At 43.2% G+C, this 23,967-nt stretch overlaps 2 protein-coding genes across 5 annotated transcripts in view; both read left to right on the forward strand.

Annotated features, from left to right (window-relative positions):
- ADGRG7 (adhesion G protein-coupled receptor G7) overlaps positions 1-3,764 on the forward strand; it is a 54,061-nt gene extending 50,297 nt beyond the window's left edge. The window contains exon 11 of the mRNA XM_029913249.1: positions 3,109-3,764. Coding sequence (XP_029769109.1) covers positions 3,109-3,342 — 234 coding nt within the window. The 3' untranslated portion in view covers positions 3,343-3,764. The remainder of the gene's footprint in view (positions 1-3,108) is intronic.
- Positions 3,765-7,633: 3,869 nt separating this feature from the next.
- The window catches only part of TFG (trafficking from ER to golgi regulator), a 35,313-nt gene continuing 18,979 nt past the window's right edge, over positions 7,634-23,967 (forward strand). For 2 of the 4 annotated variants that reach the window (XM_024216149.3, XM_024216150.3), the window contains exons 1-4: positions 7,634-7,784; positions 12,090-12,218; positions 14,530-14,738; positions 21,690-21,773. In XM_024216149.3, coding sequence (XP_024071917.1) covers positions 14,555-14,738; positions 21,690-21,773 — 268 coding nt within the window. In that variant the 5' untranslated portion in view covers positions 7,634-7,784; positions 12,090-12,218; positions 14,530-14,554. Of the gene's footprint in view, positions 7,785-9,262; positions 9,282-12,089; positions 12,219-14,529; positions 14,739-21,689; positions 21,774-23,967 lie in introns of those variants that run through there. The other 2 variants (XM_024216148.3, XM_029913264.1) reach the window with 2 other exon arrangements.

Consider the following 23,967-nt stretch of genomic DNA (forward strand, 5'->3'; position numbering starts at 1 on the left):
AAAAAGGGATTGTGAGAGTGAATATTAGGAAAAACTTAATTAGCTGTGGAAATGTCAGCCAAGGGAAGTTGTGAAATTTCCATTGCTTTAGAATCTTTAAAACTAGACCGGACAAAGCCCTAGAGAAAAGCACATGCATCTCTATCACTCATGAGCAATGTGGTCATGCTGGACTTTTGGCTTTAAACTTTACAGCATAGCATGAGAGTAATTTTTTGAAACCTAAAAATCAACAGAGCTTGGAAACAGCTGGCATAATGGCACTTCTATTTTTTTCCTCCAAAATCTCTGACTTAATTAAAAAAAAAAGGGGGTGGGGGTGGAGGTTTGTCTTCATAGGAAGTTATACCAGTATAAGTAAGGCTAAGATTTAGACATGGGTATTTTTAGTAAAAGTCATGGACAGGTCATGGGCAATAAACAAAAATTCATGGCCCTGGCCTGTCCATGACTTTTACTATAAATGTCCCTCATTAAATCTTAGCTGCTCCTGGGGTACCGATGCAATGAGGGCCAGTGGCTGGCCCATGCTCCGGCAGTGGGGGCTGACTGCCCCTGGCCATCCGCTGCTCTGAGGCCCCTGGGGACCGCTGCTCTGCCAGCGGCCCCTGGGACCGCTGCTGCTTCGGTGGCTCTTGGGGCCAGCCACACCGGCTGCTTCAGGTACAAAAGTCACGTAGGTTCCAGAAAATCACGGAATCCGTGACTTCTGTGACCGCCGTGACAGACTCTCACCCTTAAGTATAAGGTATGTATGGTGTGTGAATTAAAAGCACTATATTTATATTGGTATAATTCCTCATGTGGACACACTTATTCCAGTAAATTTCCCAGAGTAGAAAAGCCCTTATTAACGATTTCATTCTTCATGGAAGAAAGGAGAGGAAGTTGTCACAGATCTGCACAATTTACTATGAATTAAGTCTCATTTTTGGTGCCACAAGTGAGATGGCGTTTGGAAGAAGCCACCACATTTTTTTCCTCAGTCAAGAAGGAACCTATGACAGCCCATATGTATTTAAGCTCCAGTGAGAGGGAGTCTAGCTCAAGGGACCCAGTGGAGCCAAATGGCACACATGATCACAACTTGAACATCTGCACAATCTAGTGTGAGCTGTTTCTCATTCTGCTGACTCCCATGGGCAAGGCTTACTTTGTGGCCAGAGCTTGGAAGTTCCACCATTCCCCCCCCCACATCTGACTCTTGAAAAGCACACAACAGTCTGCAGAAACTATTCATTAAAATTTCCCTCAGATGTTTAGTTTCTAAGCATTAAAAAAATTATTTGTTTCAGAATAATTAAAAATAAAACATCACACCCCTTTCCACTGGAGTTGAGTTCATTTTTAAACAATGCAGTCAACTGTCTAGCCCAGGGGTGGCCAACCTGTGGCTCCGGAGCCACATGCGGCTCTTCAGAAGTTAATATGCGGCTCCTTATATAGGCACCGACTCTGGGGCTGGAGCTACAGGCGCCAACTTTCCAATGTGCCGGGGGGTGCTCACTGCTCAACCCCTGGCTCTGCCACAGGCCCTGCCCCCACTCCACCGCTTCCTACCCCCTCCCCTAAGCCTGCCGTGCCCTCACTCCTTCCCCTCCCCCGCAGAGCCTCCTGCACACCATGAAACAGCTGATTGGGAGGTACAGGGAGGGAGGGGGAGGTGCTGATTGGCGGGGCTGCCGGTGGGTGGGAGGCGCTAGGAGCTGGGGTGGGGGGGCTACTGACGTATTACTGTGGCTCTTTGGCAATGTACATTGGTAAATTCTGGCTCCCTCTCAGGCTCAGGTTGGCCACCCCTGGTCTAGCCCATCTGTTTCAATGGTTCTGCTGTCTGTGAGAGCAGTTTCCCTGAAAGCAACTATTGACTGTATGGCAGATAGATATTAATTATTATTATTATTATCATTTGTATTACAGTAGTGGCTAGGGAAGCCAATCCTGAATCAGGGTCCCATTGTGATAGACATTGTACAAACACATAACAGTGAGACTATCCTTCCTTTCACTGAAGATCTTACAATCTAAGGCCAGGTCTACACTAGAAATTTTTGCTGGTATAGCGATGTTAGCTAGGAATGTGGGGTTTTTACAACATTTCTATACCAGCAAAAACCCTCATTATGGCAGCATAAAAGTGCTTTTGCCAGTATAGCTTATTTTGCTCAGGGGAGTACAGTAGTATAAGCTATATTGGCAAAAGCCCTTTTTTGCTGGTATAAGCTGTGTCTACACTAGGAGGGTTTTCCAATACTGCTATACCAGCAACATTTTTAACTGTAGACTGCGCCTAGGTAAAAATGATTGAAAGTAAAGTGAACGAGTTGACATAACCCAGAGGGATGAATCCCGAAGATGTGATATGTTTTTGCAATGGCTTAAAATTTTAAAGTCCTGTCTACCTCCAGTTTTAACTAATGACTGATGTAGAGTGTCCTATTTGATGCCATCCTATGTTGTAGTATTGCAAGGAAACTCTCTTTTACCTATAGTATAGGGTCTTATATAACACATACTTAAGCAGTAGAGTGCAATACTGTAGAGGGCATCCAGTAGAGGGCAATACTGACAAATACATACAGCATTCTTGTAATACCACCCTGTATTTCAAGACATTAATGTTATGGTTAATAATTATAGCGGTTAGGGGACTAGTCTAGGACTTGGGAGATCCAGGTTCAATTCTCTCCTCTGTCACAGACTTCTTATGTGACTATGGGCAAATCACTTAGTCTCTCTTCCCCACCTGTAAAGTAAGAGTAGGGTGACCAGATAGAAAGTATGAAAAATCAGGATGGGGGTGGGGAGTAATAGGCGCCAATATAAGAAAAAGCCCTGAATATCAGGACTGTCCCTATAAAATCGGGACATCTCATCCTAAATAAGGGTAATAGCACTTCCCTACCTTACAGGGATGTTGAGAGGATAAATACACTGAAGATTGTGAAGTGCTTTAAGATCTACCGATGAAAAGTGCTATATAAGAAATAGGCATTATCATCATTGCAATTATTCTTCAAGTCACATCAAAAAGATGGTCAATTTTACTCTAAGCTTTCATTTCATTTCATTACTCTGATTAACTCTGAGCTTTCATTTAACCCACAGGGACTTCAGATCTGTATTCTATACACTTTCAGATCACCAATCTTCAAGAAAAAGGTTACTGAGCTGTTTTCCTATGTCTCACTGCCAGATATACCGATTTCCCTGCATTCAAAGACTTATTATCTTTTAAAATTCCGTTATAAAAAACACACATACGAGAACTTCAAACCATCTGAGACCTTTTCAGAGGAAATGTCCTTTTCCAGCAGTGATCAGACACCTACGAAGAATTAAAAAGTAAAATCACAGCTTTCTGAGTTTGTTCTAGATAGAGATCATTGGTGTTTTGACTGACATGACCACCACTCTTGGAACAAGCACTGGGCACAGATCAGAAGACAGTAGGACAGCTCCCAAAAATGTAAGGCAGGATAACAGCTGTGAAGAGCTTATATGTGGCACTTTAATTGTACACAACTAAGAAAGTTCTTACAAGGAAAGTTGAAGGTCATTACAATATTGCACAAAATAGAAGGGCGTCTGTCTGACTTAGTCATGTCTGTCTGTTCTCCCAGATATATCTATTCCTGGCCTATCTAATATGCTCTGTCCAAAGGTAGTCCTCTTTTCCCTTTCATAAGTAATTCCTGTTTAACTAAAGAACATAAGCAAAAAAAAAAAAAAAATAAACAGTAGAGTTCTTATTAGCTCTGTTTCCATATTCTAAATCACTATTTGACTGTCTTTTAGAAAAAGATCTTTATTTTAGAGTTGCCTATTGAGCTTCCCTGCTAGAAGCTTTTTAGGATAAACTGCTGCGATAAATGCTATAAAATGATGTCTGACTCCATGTGGTAGAATGAACAAATAAATTAGTGTGATGAAGTTATTGCTATTTGTTGTGAGTATGTAATATGGTCAGTTTATAATGGAAGAAACTTAAAATCAAATGAGAAGAAGCAGATGATGTGAAAGGGTCCTGGGGAGAAGTGTCTGGATGTTCAAGTCAAGAATGGGGACAGCATGAACAGCAGATTATTCTTTAGGAAAGAAGCATTGTCTAGTCTAGTGACCTGAGCAGAGGATTGGGGGCCAGGAGCTCCAGTGTTCTAATCCTAGCTCTGACACTGACTCACTCTGTGGCCTTGAGAAAAACTCAGGTGTGCTATAGTCAGTTCCTTATCTGTAAAATGGGGTTGATAATAATATTGACCCTCCAATCCTATACAGTGTGTTGGGGGAAGTCTGTGAGAATTAGATAGTTCCTGGATAAAAAGAGAATATCTTTGCCTGATTCAACAGGCCCTGATATAGAACATTGGTATGATTAGCCATTTCTGGTGTTAACAAAAGAATGCTTGTGTTAAAGGTTAAATAGAAGTCTGACCTTAAACAATTTGTACACTTCTCCCCCCCCCTTCCCTCTTGGTTTTTAATCAAACTAAAGTGAAACGAACATGATGGCATGGTTTGCAAACTCCCAAGCTGCCTTGTATAGGATAGCAGTCTTGATCCAATATGACGATCTGAACCTTGGTGGGTAACCTTTGGTGATACGCAGAACCATGCCTTGATGGAAGTCTTTAAAAAGACTGGTTTCAGAGTGGTAGCTGTGTTAGTTTATATCAGCAAAAAGAACGAGGAGTACTTGTGGCACCTTAGAGACTAACAAATTTATTTGGGCATAAGCTTTCGTGGGCTAAAACCCACTTCATCAGATGCATGCAGTGGAAAATACAGTAGGAAGATATATATATATATATATATACAGAGAACATGAAAAAATGGGGGTTGCCATACCAACTGTAATAGACTAATCAATTAAGGTAGGCTATTATCAGCAGGAGAAAAAAGAACTTTTGTAGTGATAATCAGGATGGCCCATTTCAAACAGTTGACAAGAAGCTGTGAGTAACAGTAGGGGAAAATTAGCATGGGAAAATAGTTTTTAGTTTGTGTAATGACAAAAGACCATACACCTGTACACATCCTGTGACAGAAAATTCTGAAATAGAGCTCAGCCAATAACAAAGAGAGGGGTCTTTTGGCCTGAAAACCTCTCCAGCCTCCAGAAAACCATAGTCTTGGTGGGAGGGAGAAGGTAGACATCTCCTTTAGATTGTGGATTCTTTAAACAAAAGCAGTTATGTCAGATATGAAACTGGAACCCACTATCACTACTAGAAGGAAGGTGGTGAGGAGCACTTAAACTGCAAGGTAGTTGTCCACATTGTACTATCATGCATACACTCCATCACACTCCCTATGGACAAGACACTTTAATTTTCTGTGTATATGTTTCCCCAACTGTAAAAGGAGGTCCTTAGTACCTAGTGTTGTAAATCCCTTTGATATCATTGGAAGAAGGGTGCTCTGTACAGCAAATTATTATTATTATTATTGCAGAAAATATTTGTTTTTACTGAAAGCCATGTAAAGCACACTCATACAGTGGTGATTGGTCTTTATGATGAGTGTAAAATACTGCTCAAGCTTTGTTCAAATTTATTTCATTTTTTTTGGACAAAAGTGTAGTTATTCTATAGAATGACATCAGATAAATTTTGCATTGTACATTTGAGATTAGATTATACAAATAATTTCCCTCTCTTTATAGACCTCAAAAATTAACAACCCCCCCCAAAAGAATGGGCATGATTCCTTCTGTTCAAGGTATTGGCTTTGGTATTGATGCATACTGGACACATTGTAGCTAGAGACCTGCAGCGTTGAATGAAGTATTGCAACAATTTGTATTGAACTCTTTGGACCCTCCTCACAGTAGCACAATAACCATTTTCAACTCCCCGAAAGATGGCGGGGGGTCAATGTTTTTGAACCCAAAGTTTATTCTTTTTAAAAATCTTTTCTTAGCAGCGTGTGTTTAAGCGCAATAGTTCAACTCTTATCTACACGTGGAACACAGTGATCTTACTAATGGTGCTGAACTTTGATATTCTCTACACTGTGGATGTTAAAGAGGTAAAGTTTCTTGCTGGAAACTAACAGGAAGTGCTGCATCCATAAAAGCCACCAGTTTGGGGGGAAGGGCTGAATGATCTGACCAAAGGTATGAAAAATGAGGGAGGGAGAGAGTCTGACTAGAAGAGAACGAGCGTGTATGTGCGTCTGGTGGTGTTGAACAACAAAAGAGGTGTGACCTATGTTTGGTATTGGAAATCTATATTTTCTAACATTTTTTCAGGGGAAACCATCTGGACTACCAATCTTCTCTTATTAAGTAACATTTAGAATTGAAAACCTATAGCAAATTTAACTTATTTTTTAAACACCTTTCCTACTTCCTCCCCATTTCAATCTAAGTGACTTGCAGTCCCAGTGGCTCCCTATTACTCTGCTACTAGGGTTTTACTGTTAGACCCTGCTGAGAGCTGGTCTGGTCTACACCTAAAACTTTGGTCAACCTAGTTACATAGCACAAGGCTGTGAAAAATTTCACACCCTGAGCGCCGTTATTTAAGTCAACCTAACCCCCACTGTAGATGCAGCTAGGTTGACAGAAGAATTCTCCTTGCTACTGTCTCTAAAACTTCTGTTGCTGTAGCAAGTGCCTGAGTCTGCTCCATGGCACTAGAGCAACGTATTGTAACATGGCAGGCACAGTGGAACGGGGAAGGTGGGAGGGGTGGTTTAGTCTGGTATCAGATGGTGTACACCACAATGGAGAGTATGTGCTGCCCGCTGCTGGTGTGGCCACGCTATGTAACCTGACATGTTACAGTATGTGGCTCTAGTGCATGGGTTCTCAAACTGGGGGTTGTGACCCCTCAGGGGGTCATGAGGTTATTACCTGGGGGGTCACGGACTGTCAGCCTCCACCCCAAGCCCTGCTTCACCTCCAGCATTTATAATTGTGTTAAATATAAAAAAAAGTGGTTTTAATTTATAAGGGGGGGCAGTTGCACTCAGAAGCTTGCTGTGTGAAAGGGGCCACCACTACAAAAGTTTGAGAACCACTGCTCTAGTACCATGGAGCAGACTCAGACACACACTGTGCATGCAAGGTCACACTTGGGTCCCATGCCATTCTGGGCAGTACTAGGATGTCTGGTATTTTGGGAATGCAGGAGTGGCCACCCTATCTCCTTCCCAGCCTTGGGCTAGCTGCCTCCTCCGCTGTCCACTCCTCAGCCAGGTCTCAGTACCCCCCGAGCTGTTTCTTTGTGACAAGTCTGTACAGCACCCAGCACAGAGGCCGCGCCTCTCCACATCACTGTGGCACAATCAGCGCTATGGGACACTTCCCTTGCTACACACACACCGCCCCTGTGGCAGCTGGTGCGGCGCATGCGTGGAACCCGCCATTGCTCGCTCTGCTTAAGGGACGCCGCAGCTTCGACTGGCGGCGGCGGCGGCGGGGTTTTCTTACTAGGCATGCGCACTACTGCCCTAGCCGTCGCCGTACCAGCGCATGCGTAAAGCTAAGGCCGGCTCTGCTGTGAATGGGAGCCTTAGATCACTGACTGCGCACGCGCGGCCTCCTCCGTCTGGTCTGGCCTGCTCCGGCGCTTCGCTCCATCAGTGCGCGCGCGCCGTTCGGCCGCCATCAGCTTCCGTCGGGGCGAGTGCGCCTGCGCGACGGCCCGGCAGTGGCACCAGCCGAGATCCAGCCCTTCTCCCCTGCCACGTACGGGCGGCGGCGGCGGCAGCGGGATCGGGCGGGACGGAGCCGCGGCCTCTACGCACGTGCCACCGCACGCGGAGGAGAAGCCGGAGTAAGCGGCGGGGAGCGGGGCGAGGCGAGCCGGCGCCGCCTGGGCTGAATGGGGGCGGGGGCGCGCGAGGGGACGCGGCTCGGGCCCCTCCCCCATGGGGTCGGGGGGGGGAGACCCCTGTAAACTATCCCCCAGTTCCCCGGGGACTCGGCCCCTCCCCCGCCGGGAGCCCCAGCGCAGGGGGTGTTACTGCCCAGTCCCCCCCCCCCGGCCCGGGGGGGCCGCCCCCCCCCCCCCCCCAGCACAGCCCGAAGTAGCGCTGCGGGGCGAATGGCCTTGGCTGCTGCTCCTGGGATCAGGCCCGCTGGAGGAGGGGAAAGAGGAGCCGGCTGCGGCCCCCCCTCAAATCCCTGTGAAGTTCACGTGCATCTGGTCAGTTTTACTTCTCCAGAGCCCAGGAGCAGCTGTGGGGCTGGCCCCGTTCTTAGGGCCTGTCTACACGGGAGTAGAGCACTGTATTCCTGTCTGGCCTGATCCACTGCCTCACGCTCATTCAGAATCAGGCACTCTTAGACCTGGTCTACACTTAAAAATTAGATCAAACCAGCTACCTCACTGAGGGTTGCAAAAAATTTTGCACCCTGAGTGACGCAGTTAGGGTCACCCCTAACCCCTGGTGTAGACGTGATGTCTCTCAGAAAGGTGGATTAACTATATCACCAGAATCATAGCAACTAAATCATCCCAGCCAGGGCTTTGTCAAGCCTGACCTTAAAACCTCTAAGGAAGGAGATTCCACCACCTCCCTAGGTAACCCATTCCAGTAACATCATAGTTCCTTGACTGTGCCAGGGCTTCCAGTTTTCCCGGCTTGTTTCCCAGTCTTCTTGTATTTGTGTATAGGCACTTAAGATAACTCGCTGATCGTCTTGCTTTTTCAGTATGAGGCAGGAGTCCTCCCCTCTTGTGCTCTCCTGCTCGTGCTTCCTCCCGGTATCTCATTTCCCCACTTACCTCAGGGCTTTGGTCTCCTTCCCCTGGTGAACCTCCCTTCTGTTGATATAGGAAGCGTCTATGCTATGGTGCTTTAGTGGCATAGCTGCAGTGCAATAGCTGTGCCACTATATTGTAGGCATACCCGTAGTCCATAATATGAATGTCCATATATGTAGTTAATAGGGAATAACTGATCTGCTTGTACTTCCCACCCCACCTTATTCTGGCTTAAAATTCACAGACAATGTAGACAATCCCATATTCATTTTGCTCTTCTGTTGCCATCACTTATCTTTTTACTTCAGTGAGGAAAAGGAGTGTTTTGTCTTTTAAAGCTTTGTTTAGTAGGGCTTTCCCTGCTCCTAGCTCTGCTTCTGCTATATGAACCTGCAGGCAAATCAGAGGATTGATATTGGTTTGCTATAGAAATGATTGTGAGGTCACAAATTTAGCATGGATTTAATTACCAGATGCAAATGGAAGATGGGCTATGAGGGAGGGAGAATTCTTAGTCATTAACAAATATGGAAGAAATTATGGAGAAATATCAAGAAATTTTTGGTGAGAAATTACCTTATTCAAATGTGTTGATTTTATCTTATTTAGAATGTTTGGATTTTTAAGACAAAGTAGAGATAAGTTATCACTATCAGAAGCAGATCAGCATTCCTTCATTGGGTATCTTTGCTGGAAAGCTGTTTCAAAGGAAATCTGACATTCAGCTACATCATAGACACACAGAAAGAAAATACAGTGTGAATGCTGTACATATCAACAGTAAAATACCTTGCATCATTTTCTATAACAATTAAACAGATGCAATCATTAGGATCTTTCTTTTAAATCCTATATAATTACCTCATGCAGGGTGGAGAAGAGTTGGACAACCAACTGCAGTTAGAAGCTTCTTCTTCTTCTCTTTTTGTGTGAGACATGAAGTGGATTTCCATGAGTAATCTTAGCAAATAATCTAAAGTGCTTATGTAAGCATGTTACTGTAATTGATTTTCCCTAACAGTGTATGCAGTGGTACACTCCATGTATCTGGAGGCCACTTTTAGCCCAGGGGTTCAAGGCTATAGAGGTGATTCTTATGGTTGCTAGTAAGGTTAAAGTGTGATTCTCGTGCCAGAGTACACTACGTACATACACAAGCGCATATATAATTTTTAAAATTTGAGATCAAATTTGTAATTTTATAGTCCTCGTCTCCACTTCCTGGTTGTGAACAAGAGCCATTGGTGCTGCTCTGACATAATGAAGGAACGTTTTCAGAGCAGCATGAGGGTTAGACAACTGGAGTCCCTACTACAAAGCTGAGTGCAATGTGTGGAGTGACGCTACGCTGTCCCCACCCCCTTTTCTCTATATACAAAGAAGCTGCATTGATTGACTAGAGGGGGCTGGGATCTGCAGTCCCTCTGTCTCCTTGTGAGTCTAGACCCGGGGTGGGCAAACTTTTTGGCCCGAGAGCCACCTTGGGGTTGCAAAACTGGATGGAGAGCTGGTAGGGAAGGCTATGCCTCCCGAAACAGCCTGGCCCCCACCCCCTATCTGCCCCCTTCCACTTCCTGCCCCCTGACTGCCCCCCTCAGAACCTCTGACCCATCCACCCCCCTGCTCCTTGTCCCCCTAACTGCCCCCTCCCGGGACCCCCTGCCCCTAACTGCCCCCTGGAACCTCACCCCCTATCCAACCCCCCCTGCTACCAGGCCCCTGACTGCCCCGACCCCTATCCACACCCCCGTCCCTGACAGGCCCCCCAGGACTCCTATGCTTATCCAACCTCCCATCCCCTGACCGCCCCTCCCCCAGAACCTCCGCTCCATCCAACCACTCCCTGTCCACTGACTGCCCCCCAGGACCTCCCCTCCCCTTATCCAATCCCCCGGCCCCCTTACCATGCCTCTCAGAGCAGCATGTTTGGCAGCCGTGCCAGCTGGCCGGAGCTAGATACGCTGCCGCACTGCCCTGCAGGAGCGCGCAGCCCTGCCGCCCAGAGCACTGCCCGCGCGGTGGCATGGCTGTGCGGGACGGAGGACAGCAGGGGAGGGGCCGGGGGCTAGCCTCCTGGTCTGGGCAGGATGGTCCCACGGGCCGGATGTGGTCCGCGGGCCATAGTTTGCCCACCTCTGGTCTAGACGGAGACAGCCAGAGAGGTGAGAGTTGTGGCTGCTGACAATTGTCTTCAACTTCAGTTAGGGGAGTGAACAAAATGTCATTGAACTGGTTCATGTCTCATTACCTTTTCCTTGTCTCTGTAGCAGGAGTCATTTACCTTTCACCTTTCTCTAGCAGCAATAGCATGGAGCTTTCAGTAGCTTCATTCTACCCCTATAACAGTTGCTTGTTTGTAGAAAGGGAGTTGTAAATCTGTCACAGAGGCCTGGTCCACACTACCCCCCCACTTCGGACTAAGGTACGCAAATTCAGCTACGTTAATAACGTAGCTGAATTCGAAGTACCTTAGTCCGAATTTACCGCGGGTCCAGACGCGGCAGGCAGGCTCCCCCGTTGATGCCGCGTACTCCTCTCGCTGAGCTGGAGTACCGGCGTCGACGGCGAGCACTTCCGGGATCGATCCCAGAACACCGATTGCCTGCCTTTGGACCCAGAGGTAAGTGTAGACGTACCCTTAGGGAAAGAGCCCCTGAGCAGGGCAAGCTGCAGTAACCTACCAAAAGGAAATGAAGGTCTCCTGGTAGTGGGGCAGGAAGGCATTTCTCTCTTGCCCACCTTTCCCTTTGTCCCTTAGCTTTCTTTTCTAAAGAGCAATCTGCCTTTCAGTGGCTGTGACTCTCTGGCCATGATTGCCACTATATTTTCTCTTGTCCAGTCAGGGGCGGCAAAAAAGCCAGAGCTGGCCCTGTGTCCAGTTTGGTTCTTTTTCCTGTGGAAAAGTGACATTAGCACTTCTCTGCTCCAAAGAATCCCTGTCCTCATGCTGTCCTGAGGACTTTCACTTAATGTCAGAGCAGCTCCAGCCTCTAATTAGGAAGTTGAGGCCTGGGCTATAATATTGCAAAATCAATCTAAAATTTAAACTTAATTTTTTAAAATCTATTTTTGGATGTTGAGAAGTTGGAGGTTACTAGAACAGATGTTTAAACAATATATGTGTATTTTGGGTGATGACCCCTTTTATCATGTCTGTTTTGAAAGTGAATATCTAGACTGTTAGCAATTGTCAAGCAAAATATGTTATGGGTGAAATACAATCTTCACTGTTACTCAGAGTTTAAATATCAAATTGTTAAAGTAAATTCTTTCTATTTCTTCCCTGTAACATGCCAAGTTGGATGATATGAAAAGCATATAGCTGCAGTGAAGACTCACAATAAGTTAACTCTTCTTGGTTTTCTGATGCAGATTCCATGCCCTATCTATAATCGATCACTGATCAGCATAGTTTCTGGCAGTGCATGGCAGGACATCTGAACGCCAGCTGTAAGTGAAGCGGGGAACCTGAAAAACAGTCTAGCAAATCTGTAAGACAAGGTAATTACTGTTATAAAAAGATATTGGTAGCAAGGAAGTAAAGGAAGATCTAGAGGTGATATGAATATGTCATAAAAACAGTTTTCATAATACTTCTTTCCAATAACTTATGACATCTCACAAGCCCTGGAGTGTAAATTCCCCTGTTCAAAAAACATGAACAATGCCATAGCCATAGTACAAGCTTCAGTACATTGCTCAGCGAGTGTCTCTCTCATCTGACCTTAAAGGCACTCTTAGTGCAGTGAAGAGGGCTGTATAATACAGTAGCACACTCTCTGTGCCTGTCTAATTCCCGTCCCTTTTTCTGAACTACCAAAAAGAAGTGACTTTTGTAATATAACTGCTGCTTGCTTTTTTTTTTTTTTTTTTTTTTTTGAAAGCTGTCATATAGTAAGCACATCAGTCAGAACAAAACTATTGCCTTTTATATAGGAAAACCTGTTAGATTCAGATGAAATCACAAAAGAACAGAAGTCCAGAGTTAAGGCCTTAGTACTTGTGTTGTAGCATCACAGTATATTTTGGTTTATCATCAGATGTCAAAACACTGGGCTAAATATGTGGAGAAGCATCAAGATGTAACATACTTAAGGCTTTATTGGAAAAACTTTTTTCCTTGTTCTGTAAAGTGAAAGAGAGATTCTTCATGTTGAAAACTTTTAAAATTGATCAACTTAAGTAAGTTTCTAATAAACATGCTTTAAACAGTATGTCCTTAAAAAAAAAGAAAAGAAAAAGAAAAAAAAAGTGTATATCTAGTCTCCTGCATGTGCCTATAAGGATTTTTTCAAAGGAAATTGGGAAGAATCAAAAATACCCAAGCCAATGGCCCCTCCCTTTCTTCAGTACACCTTCCTGTCTGTCTACCTCTTTGGCAGCAGGGGTTTTGAATTGTAAGGCTTCCTAACTTCTGAGCTCTCACAGGTCTCCTCTGAAGGTATCAGGATAATGAAGAAATCCCTCTTATTTCCTCCCACTCCAGAGCCTGGTGTTCCCTGGCATTATTCAAAGATCTGGAGAGAAAAGAATGGTGTTTCCCAGGCTTCCTTTGCACCCCTATCTTGAGAAACATTTTTCTGCACAGTGGTATAATGAAATATTTTTGGCAAACAAAATCTTTCCTACTATATACTTTTTTTGAGTTAACATTTATTGTTGAGGATTTCTGATTGATGTTTTTCTGAAATTTGGTGTTTCAGGCAAAGTAGTAATTTTCAAGCTGTATATTTTTATTGAAATTAAAAAAAAAATTTTACTCAAGTGTTAAAATCCAGACTTTCATTGAAGTTACAACTTCTGATTTGGAGACTGCTCTCTTAATATAGGAATAGTTATAAGCTTCAGAACTGCATAAGAAAGCTCTCTATGTGTATTTAACTTCTCAACAAATTTGGGAATGTAAAAAAGGCTGAAGAAAAAACTGAAATTTAAAAATAGCTTAAATGGGTTATTTTTTGCTTATTTAAAAAAAAAACCATTGTGAAAAATGGTTTTGATGTAGTTTTCTCTCTTTATTGGTTGCATCCTAAAACATGACACATGCATTAGGGATCAGATATACTGGTTTTGCAGGAAAGTTTAAGTGTGATCTAACCACTTATAATGAAACCAGTTTTTAGATGGCTTATTTCCTCTTTTTTGCATGCATCCAGAGTGACGCACGTCCCAATTTGATCCTCCTACCAAACTCTCGTTCTGCCAAACCTCCTCCACTGTCCAAAACAATAACACGCATTGTTGCTTTGAATTTTATCTACATTACTTGTAGCTGTGAGATACCATATTTATGGGTCCCATAGAAATAGCTAGAGAGATGATCATACATGCCTTTTTTATTTATCAAGGCAAAGTGCTTTTGCAGTGTTCCTAGTCTCCATGAAATACGTCTCTCTCAAATACAAATCCTAAATTATTTTACATGTAAATATACCTACATGAAGACCTACATTATAACATGGTAAAAGCTACATTTTGAACAAAAATATTTTTTCCCCTTAAGCTTTATGGGCAGTAAAAAGCCTATATTTCATCTCAGAACTTTAAAATTTGGCTTAAAACACAGTGAAAAGATTGTTTTTAAATATCTCATTTTGTAAATCTCCATTTTGTGCTTGAACAGTTGTGAAATGGCTCATAAATTAACAATTGAGAGAACATAGTTTTGCATAGAAAGCTGCTCTAGAGCATATTTTCACAATAATGTTTTTGAAATCCAGAAAGTTACAGAACTGTGTATTGTATAGGACTGTGGTGGTTGGGAAACAAATCATCTTCTAAAAGATGTTGTGTAAATGTTTTTTGTTAACAGGTCTATAGGAGATCTGGAGTCCACCATGAACGGACAGCTGGATTTAAGTGGGAAGCTGATTATTAAAGCTCAGCTGGGGGAGGATATTAGGAGAATTCCTATTCATAATGAGGACATCACATATGATGAGCTAGTGCTGATGATGCAGAGAGTTTTCAGAGGAAAACTTCTGAGCAATGACGAAGTCACAATAAAGTATAAAGATGAAGGTAAGGTTTTCTTGTTAACGGTATTGATTAGATACAGTTTATGTGAGAATGCAAACTGCCATAAAACTCACCTTTTGAAAATTGCTTCTGGATATTCCCATTCTTGGGATATATAAACTATTTATATTATGAGATTATTCTAATCTATAAAAGCTGTTTCTGTTGAGGCTATACTACACATTTCTTCATGTACCTGAAAGATTAGAGGGAGGTTACAAAAAGATTCATGGCTCCAACCTCCTGTAGTCTCTTCTTTGCCACAGTAAGGTGTTGACATTGGCATAGTATCCATGCTCTCTACTCGTCTGACCTTTTTCCTGTCATCAGAGCTGTGGATAGTTAGAGACGTAATCAACGTTAACTCAGTCTGGTCTTTTGTGTAGGGATCATTTTTGATTTCTCTGTGGCAGCTGCCTTTTGTTGGAAGAAAACCTTATGGCCTTTCAAAAACAGTTCCAACAACTTTGAAAATGGCATCTTCTACCTTTATCACTATGCAAAAACCTTTATATATTAGAATTCTGGAGCATTAGCTAAATGTGAATTCTCCACAGGGAGAGAGGGGCCATGTCCTGTAATACATAAGGAAACCCTCTGGACAGTTCTAGAGGAAAAACTTGAGAGGAATTAATTTCTTCCTAAGTACTTCCTCATCAGCAGTGATTGAACCATTGAACATGGTGGTTGGACTCCATGGGAAAAGAGGTCACACAATTACAATATATCTAATGTATCCACAAAAAATCTCATAGATTGATATAGCCTCAAAAATGAGTCTTCCACTTCAGTATTGAAGAAATCTGGTGTATTTGGGGGGGGGGGGGGGGGGGGGGGGGGGGGGGGGGGGGGAACCAACTGGATAGCACTGTATTTGAGTGCAGGATTGATAGTAAACTTACTTTTAATATCGTGTTTTGAGCTGAACCCCCTACCCGCAGGTACCTTTTGCCAGTGAATTAGTTGTGGAGATGTTTATGTTGCTAAGCTACTCCTCTGAAGATAATTTCAGTTTCCAATAATGTGACAACAGCACCATGCAATAAAACAGTTGTTCTTAATTTAAGCTAGAACCATTTGTAAAGGGTTCTAAATGAAGATGGGGATATTATAGTCAGGGAAAATACTTTAACATGTAAATTCCATTTTGAAAAGATGCTTTCTTCTGTTTGTATTTTCCACTGTAAACACTGTAAATTTTATAATCCCTTTTTAAGATGTTGAACCAATAGGGGCAGTAATTGTGCCACCTTGATTTAGTGGGGTGGAGGTCAGAGATCTTTCAGGATTTATACATACTGTCATGGCCCCACACTACAAAAAAGGGGGAGAGGGGAGACCAAGTAAAAGTGGATAATAGTACATGCTGTTTTGCTCATGTGAAAAGGCTTTTCTTCTCTCAACAACTAAGAAACTCTTCTCCCACGCTCACCAATTAATGAATCATAACAGCCCTTCCCATTTCCTAATTAATAAATACTGTGCTGTTGCTCTTAAAGACATCATTTCCTGTTTTAAAACTGATAGAAATTTTTAGTAATTTTTCATTTTATTTTTTTGTGAATTTAGTGTTTTGTTTTATCCATTTTATCTCTGTGGGTGTGGGAAGAGTTGGGGTCCTGCCACTGGGGGGGAGGCGGGATGGGGGATTGCAGAGCAAGCCCCCCTGCACTCATTCTGCAGAGGTGACTCCTGTCCCGAGGGGCTGGGCCAGGCTCCCTGCTCTGGGCATCACCTTGCACATGGGGTTGCAGCACCACTCAGGTTTGGGCCAGTTGCCCCTCTGCCATGACAGAGGGATAACTGGGCCAAATTTGAGTGAGTAGTGCTGTGACCCTGTGTGCTAGGTCGTGAAGCCTGGATCGGGGAGCTGGGCTCAAACCTGCTGCAGCAAACTGTGGGGTGAGTTTTTCATTTTATTTTATTTTGTGTTTGCAAAATAAACATGGGTTGCTAGTTACTGATAACCCAGAACCATATGGTGTTGCATTCGTATGGATCAGTGTGCTAACAAAGCAAACCCAGGAGGGGATACTAGTAGGGGTCAAGTTACAGACGACTGAATCAGACCAGAGAAAAGAGTGAGTTACTACTCAAGTATCTGCCCTAATGGAGGGCAAGTAAAATTGTGCTGTAATGGGGGGTGATTTCAGGTCGGGATACTGTTGTATAGTGGCCTCCTTCAGCATGCCCCACGTGTCCTGAGATGGTGCCGTGCCTCAGTTTCCCTCTCAACCTTTTTAGTTCAGGGCCCTCTGGGGTTGGTGTGAGGATTCAGATAGGTTTCTTTGGCAGGTAATAACTCTATTAGTTGTGTTTTCCAGGAACCAGGAGTCTACAGCCCTTTTCCCTGGGTAATGTACTATTCAGATCCCTGCTTTTAGGATAGTAGGGTATTACTTTGCTCTTGGAGCTGGGTACAACTAAAGCAGCCTCTTCCCCCTTGCCTTGGGAATCCACAGCTCTATCTCAGAGCATGTTTAGGATAAAAACACTTTCACTCCGGGATTGGGTTAGCTAATTAAACAGTTTCTCCTTCCTTTGGCTGAGTTAGAGGTCATTCCTTGGATCAGGAGTTCATATCTCTCTTTTTGGAGCCGGACTAAAGGACAGTCTCTCTCATCTGGGATCAGGAGTCCTCAGCCCTCCTTCCCTGTTCATCTCAGTTGGCTGAGAGAGACACAAGCACTGCTGTACCCTACACTACAGGCCTTCTTGTCCCAGGCCCTTAAAGAGAGCATAGCCTGGGTTTTCCCTACCTGCTAATTCCCTTGGGACTGCTTCCTTTCTCTTGCTCTGTCTTCGGCCACTTCTAGGCCCCCCTTTTTTTTTTGTTCCAGCCTTCCTGAAACAGGGTTCTCTGGCCCCCTCTGTGCTTAAAAGCCAGTGTAGCCTGTTACAGAGGTATATGGTGGAGAGCTCATGAAGTCAGCAGTAAAACATGAATTTCTAAAAATTATAGATGGTTGTCTAACACAAAAAGTATTGCATCCATCATGTCCAAAATAGAGTTACCTCCTCATGATAGATAACTGGAAGTTGGTGGGTACATAGGGACCAGTGATCATGACCTGATCATATTCAATATGGGCAGAGGACAGTCTCAATCAGTAACAGATAAACTTGGTACTTCAGAAAGGCTAATTTCCCAAAGACGAGGAAAATTATGAGCTAAATTGACTGGGAGGAAATATTTAGATAGAAAAATGTGAATGAAACTGGGTGTTTTTTAACAAGAGTTTATTAGATGGCCAAAATTCCACAGTTTCACAAGAAAGAGTACAACTTTGGCAAAAAGCCTGTCTAGATTCAGTAGTGAAGTTAAGGCAGAAATTGGAAATAGCAATCAGTATAAATTAGAATTTATGAAGTGGAGAAAATTAATAAGGGAAGCTAAAGACATTAGAGGACAAGCCATGGTTGGCAGGACTAAGGACAATAAGGAGGTGTTTAAGTAGACTAGGAACAAAAGAAATTCTAGCTATTGTATAGGTCCGTTACTAGATAGAGAGGGTAAAATTGTTTGCAGAAAACGCAGAAGTATTGATAAATATTTTTGTTCTGAATTTGGAAAGAAACCGAATGATATACTCATATTAATAAGGATGACATACTTTCCAGTCCAATAGTAACTTAGGAGGATGTTAGATAATATCTACTAGTGATAAACATTTTTAAATCAGTAGGCCTGGATGACATGTACCCATGAGAGTACTAAAAGAGTTTGCTGAGATCATCTCTGGCCTGATGATAATTTTTAATAAATCTTGCAATACTGCGGAAATTGAAGAAGACTGGAAGAATGCTAATGTTATACCAGAGTTAAAAAAGGGCAAGCAGGATGACCCAGGTAACTATAGGGTGGCTAGCCTGAGCTCAGCGTTGGGCAAAATAATGGAAAACCTGGTCTGGGATTCAGCTGATAAAGAATTAAAGGATATGATTAATGCTAGTCTGCATGGTTTTATGGAATATAAATCTGGTCAAAGAAACCTGATTTTATTCTTTGAGATTACCTTTATCAGTGAAACATATAACTGTCACAGTACAGTATGATTAAAAATTTACTATATAATATCAATAAAGCACACGTCAGATAGATTAGGAACTGGCTGACAGAGATCAAAAAATAATTGTCAATGGGGAAATATTGAGTTGGGTTGCTTCTAGTGGAGACCTGTTGGGATTGGTGGTAGGCACGACTCAGCATTTTTTCATAATGATGTGGGAGTAAATGTGAAATCATTGCTGATAAAATTTGCATTTTAAACAAAGATTGGAGTGATAAATAATGGTGAGAGGACAGTCATACAGAGCAATCTGGATTGCAGGGTAAACTATTCCATTCAAACAATGCTTTTTATTGCAGCCAAATTCAAAGTTATACATCTAGGAACGAGGAATGCAGGCCATACCTACAGAATAGGGTATTGTATTCTGGAAAGCAGTGACTGAAAAAGATTTAGGGTTCATAGAGGACAAGCAACTGAACATGAGCTCCCAGCGTTTGGCAAAAAGGGCTAATGCGATCCTTGGGTGAATAAACAGGAGAGGTAATGACTAGGAATAGGGAGGTGATTTTACCTCTCTGTAGCATTGGTTAGACAGATACTGGAATGCTACCTACCGTTCTGCTTTCCACGTTTTAAAAAGGATGTTGAAGGATGTTGGAAAAGTGGAGATGATCCAGAAATGGGCCATTCAGGGATTGTAGAAAGTGCCTTATAGTGAGGGACTCGGAGCTGTCTGTTTAGTTTATCAAAACGGCAGATGACTCTTTGACTACAGTGTGCATTTTCACTTAGAATAAAATACCAGGTACTAAGGGTCCCTTTAATCTAGCAGAGAGAGGCATAACAAGAACTAACATCTGGAAGCTGAAGCCAGACAAACCCAAATTAGAAATTAGGCGCACATTTTTAACAGTGAAGGTGACGAACTACTGGAACAAACTACCAAGGGAAGTGGTTGAGTCTCAGTCTCTTGATGTTTTCAAATCAAGACTGGCTGCTTTTGTGGAACATATGCTTTAGTCAAACACAAGTTATTTAGCTCAGTACAGGGGTATCTGGTTGAAATTTAATGGCCTGAGATATACAGGAGATCAGACTACATGATCTAATGGTCCCTTCTGACATTAGAGTCTTTGAATCCACGAATAAATAAAAAATTCTGGCCTCTTCCCTGCTTCAGTTAATATCCTCAGGTCATATTCCCTTAATGAATTCTGGGCTCCGTTCTGTTCCAGTAAAAACTGGGTTTTCCCTACCTCTTTTCAGGGCACCCCTGGAACTCCTTCCCTCCTTGGCCTTGTGGCTCTGCTCCTCCCCCCCCCCATCCAGGAAAAGCAAAAGTAGCTCCAACCTCTCTGCCCCTCCCTCTCTTCTCTCCAGGAAAGGAACAAGGACTTGGGAGCTGGTCAGACACCTGCCTCATTCCCTCCTGTTCTTGTTAATGAAAGAGTGGCACTTGAGCCTCACTGCCCTTTCTTGTGCCCTCTCTTTGATTCATTGTCCATAATCCCTACTAGTTCTGGCAGAACAGGCTAGTAGGAGTTTGTCCCTGTAAACATGTATTTACCCAATAGATCATAATAGCTGTCCTAGCAAAGAGCCATTCCACACTCAAACTTTTGAATAACTACATATGAATGCTTTTGTCAGATGTTCATTGAATGTTACAAAATTTGTTCACTTGTAAGGCTGGGAGATTGTGACAGGAGAGAGGGGAACATAAGTTGGCTTGAATATGAATATTCATTTCAATAATAAATCTTTGAAATATCCTTTTGCCTTTATCCCACAGTAAATTTTCACACTCTCCCCTTGATCTATATATTGTGACTTCTTTCTAAAAATAACCATTTTGTACCTTGGTTAAATAGGAGATACTTGACTAAGCAGAAACTTTACCATCCAATCTCTGCATTCAGCCACCACAATTGCAGATGCAAACTATCTGTATAGTTTGATTTGTTTAATAGTTATTTATGTGATTAAAAAATGAGAGAAACTTTGAATTCATGCACACTTGTATGTCTCTGCCTTCACTATGGAGAAGACACTGGGAGGAGACTGTAGGTTTTTTCATAGATCCCAAAGCAACTATGGCTTCTCTTCCACTTCCTTCTCTTGTGCTGTGTGTGTGTGTGTGTGTGTGTGTGTGTGTGCTGGCAGTAGTGAAATTGGCTGTAATCCTTCTTTGAAGCACAGTCAGGATGCTGAAGAGATAAGTGGTCAGTAGAAGTCTATTTGTGCTGTTCCCTCAGAACTGGGGTAGGATGGTTCTGAGGGGGGAAGTCAGGTGGCGGGGAGGGCGCGGATAGGGGGCGGGGGCCAGGCTGTTTGGGGAGGCACAGCCTTCCCTACCTGGCCTTCTATACAGTTTCTGAACCCCGATTTGGCCCTCAGGCCAAAAAGTTTGCCCACCCCTGGAATAAACAAAGCACACTTGAATATCCTTCTAGCGTGGATTATTCCACAAACAAGTTGTCACTGTCGAGCATATTAAAATTAGAGTGGCTAAAAAAAAGTACCACCAAACTTACCTTAGTGACTTCTTAAATGCTCTCTGATTAATATCTTTCAGTCTCATAATTTGGGTGGAAGGAATATTTTTCCTAATCTGATTTAAATTGCAAATTATAAATTACCTTTGGTCATGTCATTAAGACTTAAGAAAGGATGGGGTTATTTAAAAAAAAAAAAATTGTTCTTAACTCTGTGCATTTTAAGCTTCTACATTAGCCCATAGTTGTATTTGTCATGTACCATGTTTGTAATGTAATATATAACAATTTTTTTCTAGTTGCTTTAAAACCAAATTTAACAAGTTATGATTACAGTTTCTAGAAAGCAAACGTCTTACTTTAAACGGGCATTTGAATTATAGATGGGCATTGGGCCTTTTTGTGTTACTGTTCAATATTAACTATTTATTAAAAATTCTTTACAGATGGAGATCTTATAACAATTTTTGATAGCTCAGATCTTTCCTTTGCAATTCAGTGCAGTAGGATACTTAAACTGACATTGTTTGGTAAGTACAAATGTTTTGGGGATCTTTTATTTATTTTTAATTCCGGCAATAGGCTCTCTTCTTTGTATGCTGGTGACATTTCCTTCCATGAAGGCTGTTTATAATTAAAAGGATGCCATACATTTAAAAATTGCCCTGCTGCCTGAAATAGCTTTCCCTACTGTTACAAGAGACATCTAAGCTTACCGAAACTGCAGGTTAGAAGGAGAAATATTTTTGCAGCTTTATTTAATTCATTTGGCAGAGCATCTTGTTTAGGGACTTTCATTGGTTTTCCCATATAGCCTTTCACTTTTCCTGGTTTGTGTGGGTCTTCCAGACAGCAACGTAGGACAGAGAAGCATTAGAAATAATAAAATGTGGTTATAAAACTACAAAAAGGGGGCATCAGACAGGTATAATACAGACAATTCTTAACTCATTTTCTTGTTTAAAAAATTGAATAGATTTCAAGTTGGCCATGTCCCTTTAAGGAGCTGTTTTTCAGCCAATGGCCACTGTTCAGGCAACTAGTAGGCTTGAGATATAGTGCTCATACAGCAGTAAGCACCCTTCTGTCAAGAGACATAATGAGTCCTTGAGCACTACTGTGGTACTGGCTTTGTACATTCTGTCCTTTTGTTAATTTTATTGTGGAGCAGAAAGAGTAGAAATCTTTTCCATTTTGATTTGTGATAATTGTATTGTCCCATGCGCGCACACTCAGGAAATACAGTGGAAAATGAATTGAGCACAGAGGGCAGCCACTCTGGTGCATATAGACCTTCTCTCTGCTTCCACTGTTAATAGGCCTTCTCCAGTGATGCTTTAGGCTTAAATTAAGAGGAAAAACTGTGGGACTGCAAGCATATCTCAAGAGTTTGAATCCAGAGGTATATCGACATAGGGATAAAAGACCTGCGGCACAGCCATGGCTGGCCTGGATTGGTTGACTCGAGCTCTTGGGGTTTGGGCTCGGACTGGAGCCTGAGCTCTGGGATCCTTCACCCACACAGAGTTTTAGGGCTTGGGCTTCAGCCCGAGTCTCAACCATGTATGCAGCAATTGTTCAGCCCCGGAGTGCGAGCCCAAGTCAGCTGACCAGGGCCTTTTTATCCCTGTGTAGACATACCGTAAGTGGACAGAAAAACATGAGAGTTGTGGTGGAAAATTTTTTTTGTTCAAAAAGTACATTTTAAAGCTTGTTCAAGCAAACCATTTCTTACATGTAAGTTCTTATCACAGTCTTTTCTTCTTCGAGTGATTGTGCATGTGTATTCCACAATAGGTGTGCATGCTTGCCACGTGCACCGGTGCTGGAAGTAAACAGCAGGTAAAAAAATGTTTAGTCATGTTTAAGTTGGCAGTGTCCCTTAAAAGAGTCAGAAACAGTTTACAAAATACAAACTAACATATTCTAAAGTCTGTGCAAAAAAGACAGTTACCTTTTCCGTAACTGGTGCTCTTCGAGATGTGTTGCTCACGTCTATTCCACAATAGGTGTGCTGCTCGCCACATGCACCGGTGCCGGAAGTTTTTCCCCTAGCAGTACCCATAGGGGAGTGCCCTACTGACCCCTGGAGTGGTGCCTCCATGACGCGGTATAAGGGCGCTGCGCGCTCCCACCACCCTCTGTTCCTTCTTGCCGCCAGGGAAGGTGCTTTGGAACTGCTCTGCTCCAGCTTTGCTGTAGCTCGTCCCCAAAACTGCTTGTTTGTTCAGTGTATGGTACCTGTAGTTAGTTAGTTAGTTGTTTAGTTAGTTTAGTTTAGCTAGAGCGCCCGGGCCGGGGCATATCTCGTGCCCCGGGTTTTAAGTCATGCGACACTTGTAGGCGATCTGTGCCAGTGAGTGATCTGCATGCGGACTGTTTACGCTGTTTGGGGGAATGCCATCTCAGCGATCGCTGCAAGATTAGCAAGTCATTTAAGCCTCAGAGCAAGAGAGAAAGGGACATTAGGCTCCGGGCTATTCTGATGGAGTCGGTGCTGACTCTGGCTCTGGTGCGCCGCTCCGAGTAGGCACCACGGTGTCAGTGCGCGGTGACCCTTCGGCGCCATTGACTAGTCGGCACTGCTCCCCGTCCACGGGACATGCCAAGAAAGCTAGGAAAAGGCCTTCTTTGCCGCAGCACTGGAGTAAACCCAGGACAGGCTAGACCAGGGGTCAGCAACGTTTGGCACGCGGCTCGCCAGGGTAAGCACCCTGGCAGGCC

This window comes from Terrapene carolina, unplaced genomic scaffold (assembly GCF_002925995.2).
Source record: "Terrapene carolina triunguis isolate 2854851 unplaced genomic scaffold, T_m_triunguis-2.0 Scaffold558, whole genome shotgun sequence".
In the NCBI taxonomy this organism is placed as follows: domain Eukaryota; kingdom Metazoa; phylum Chordata; order Testudines; family Emydidae; genus Terrapene; species Terrapene triunguis.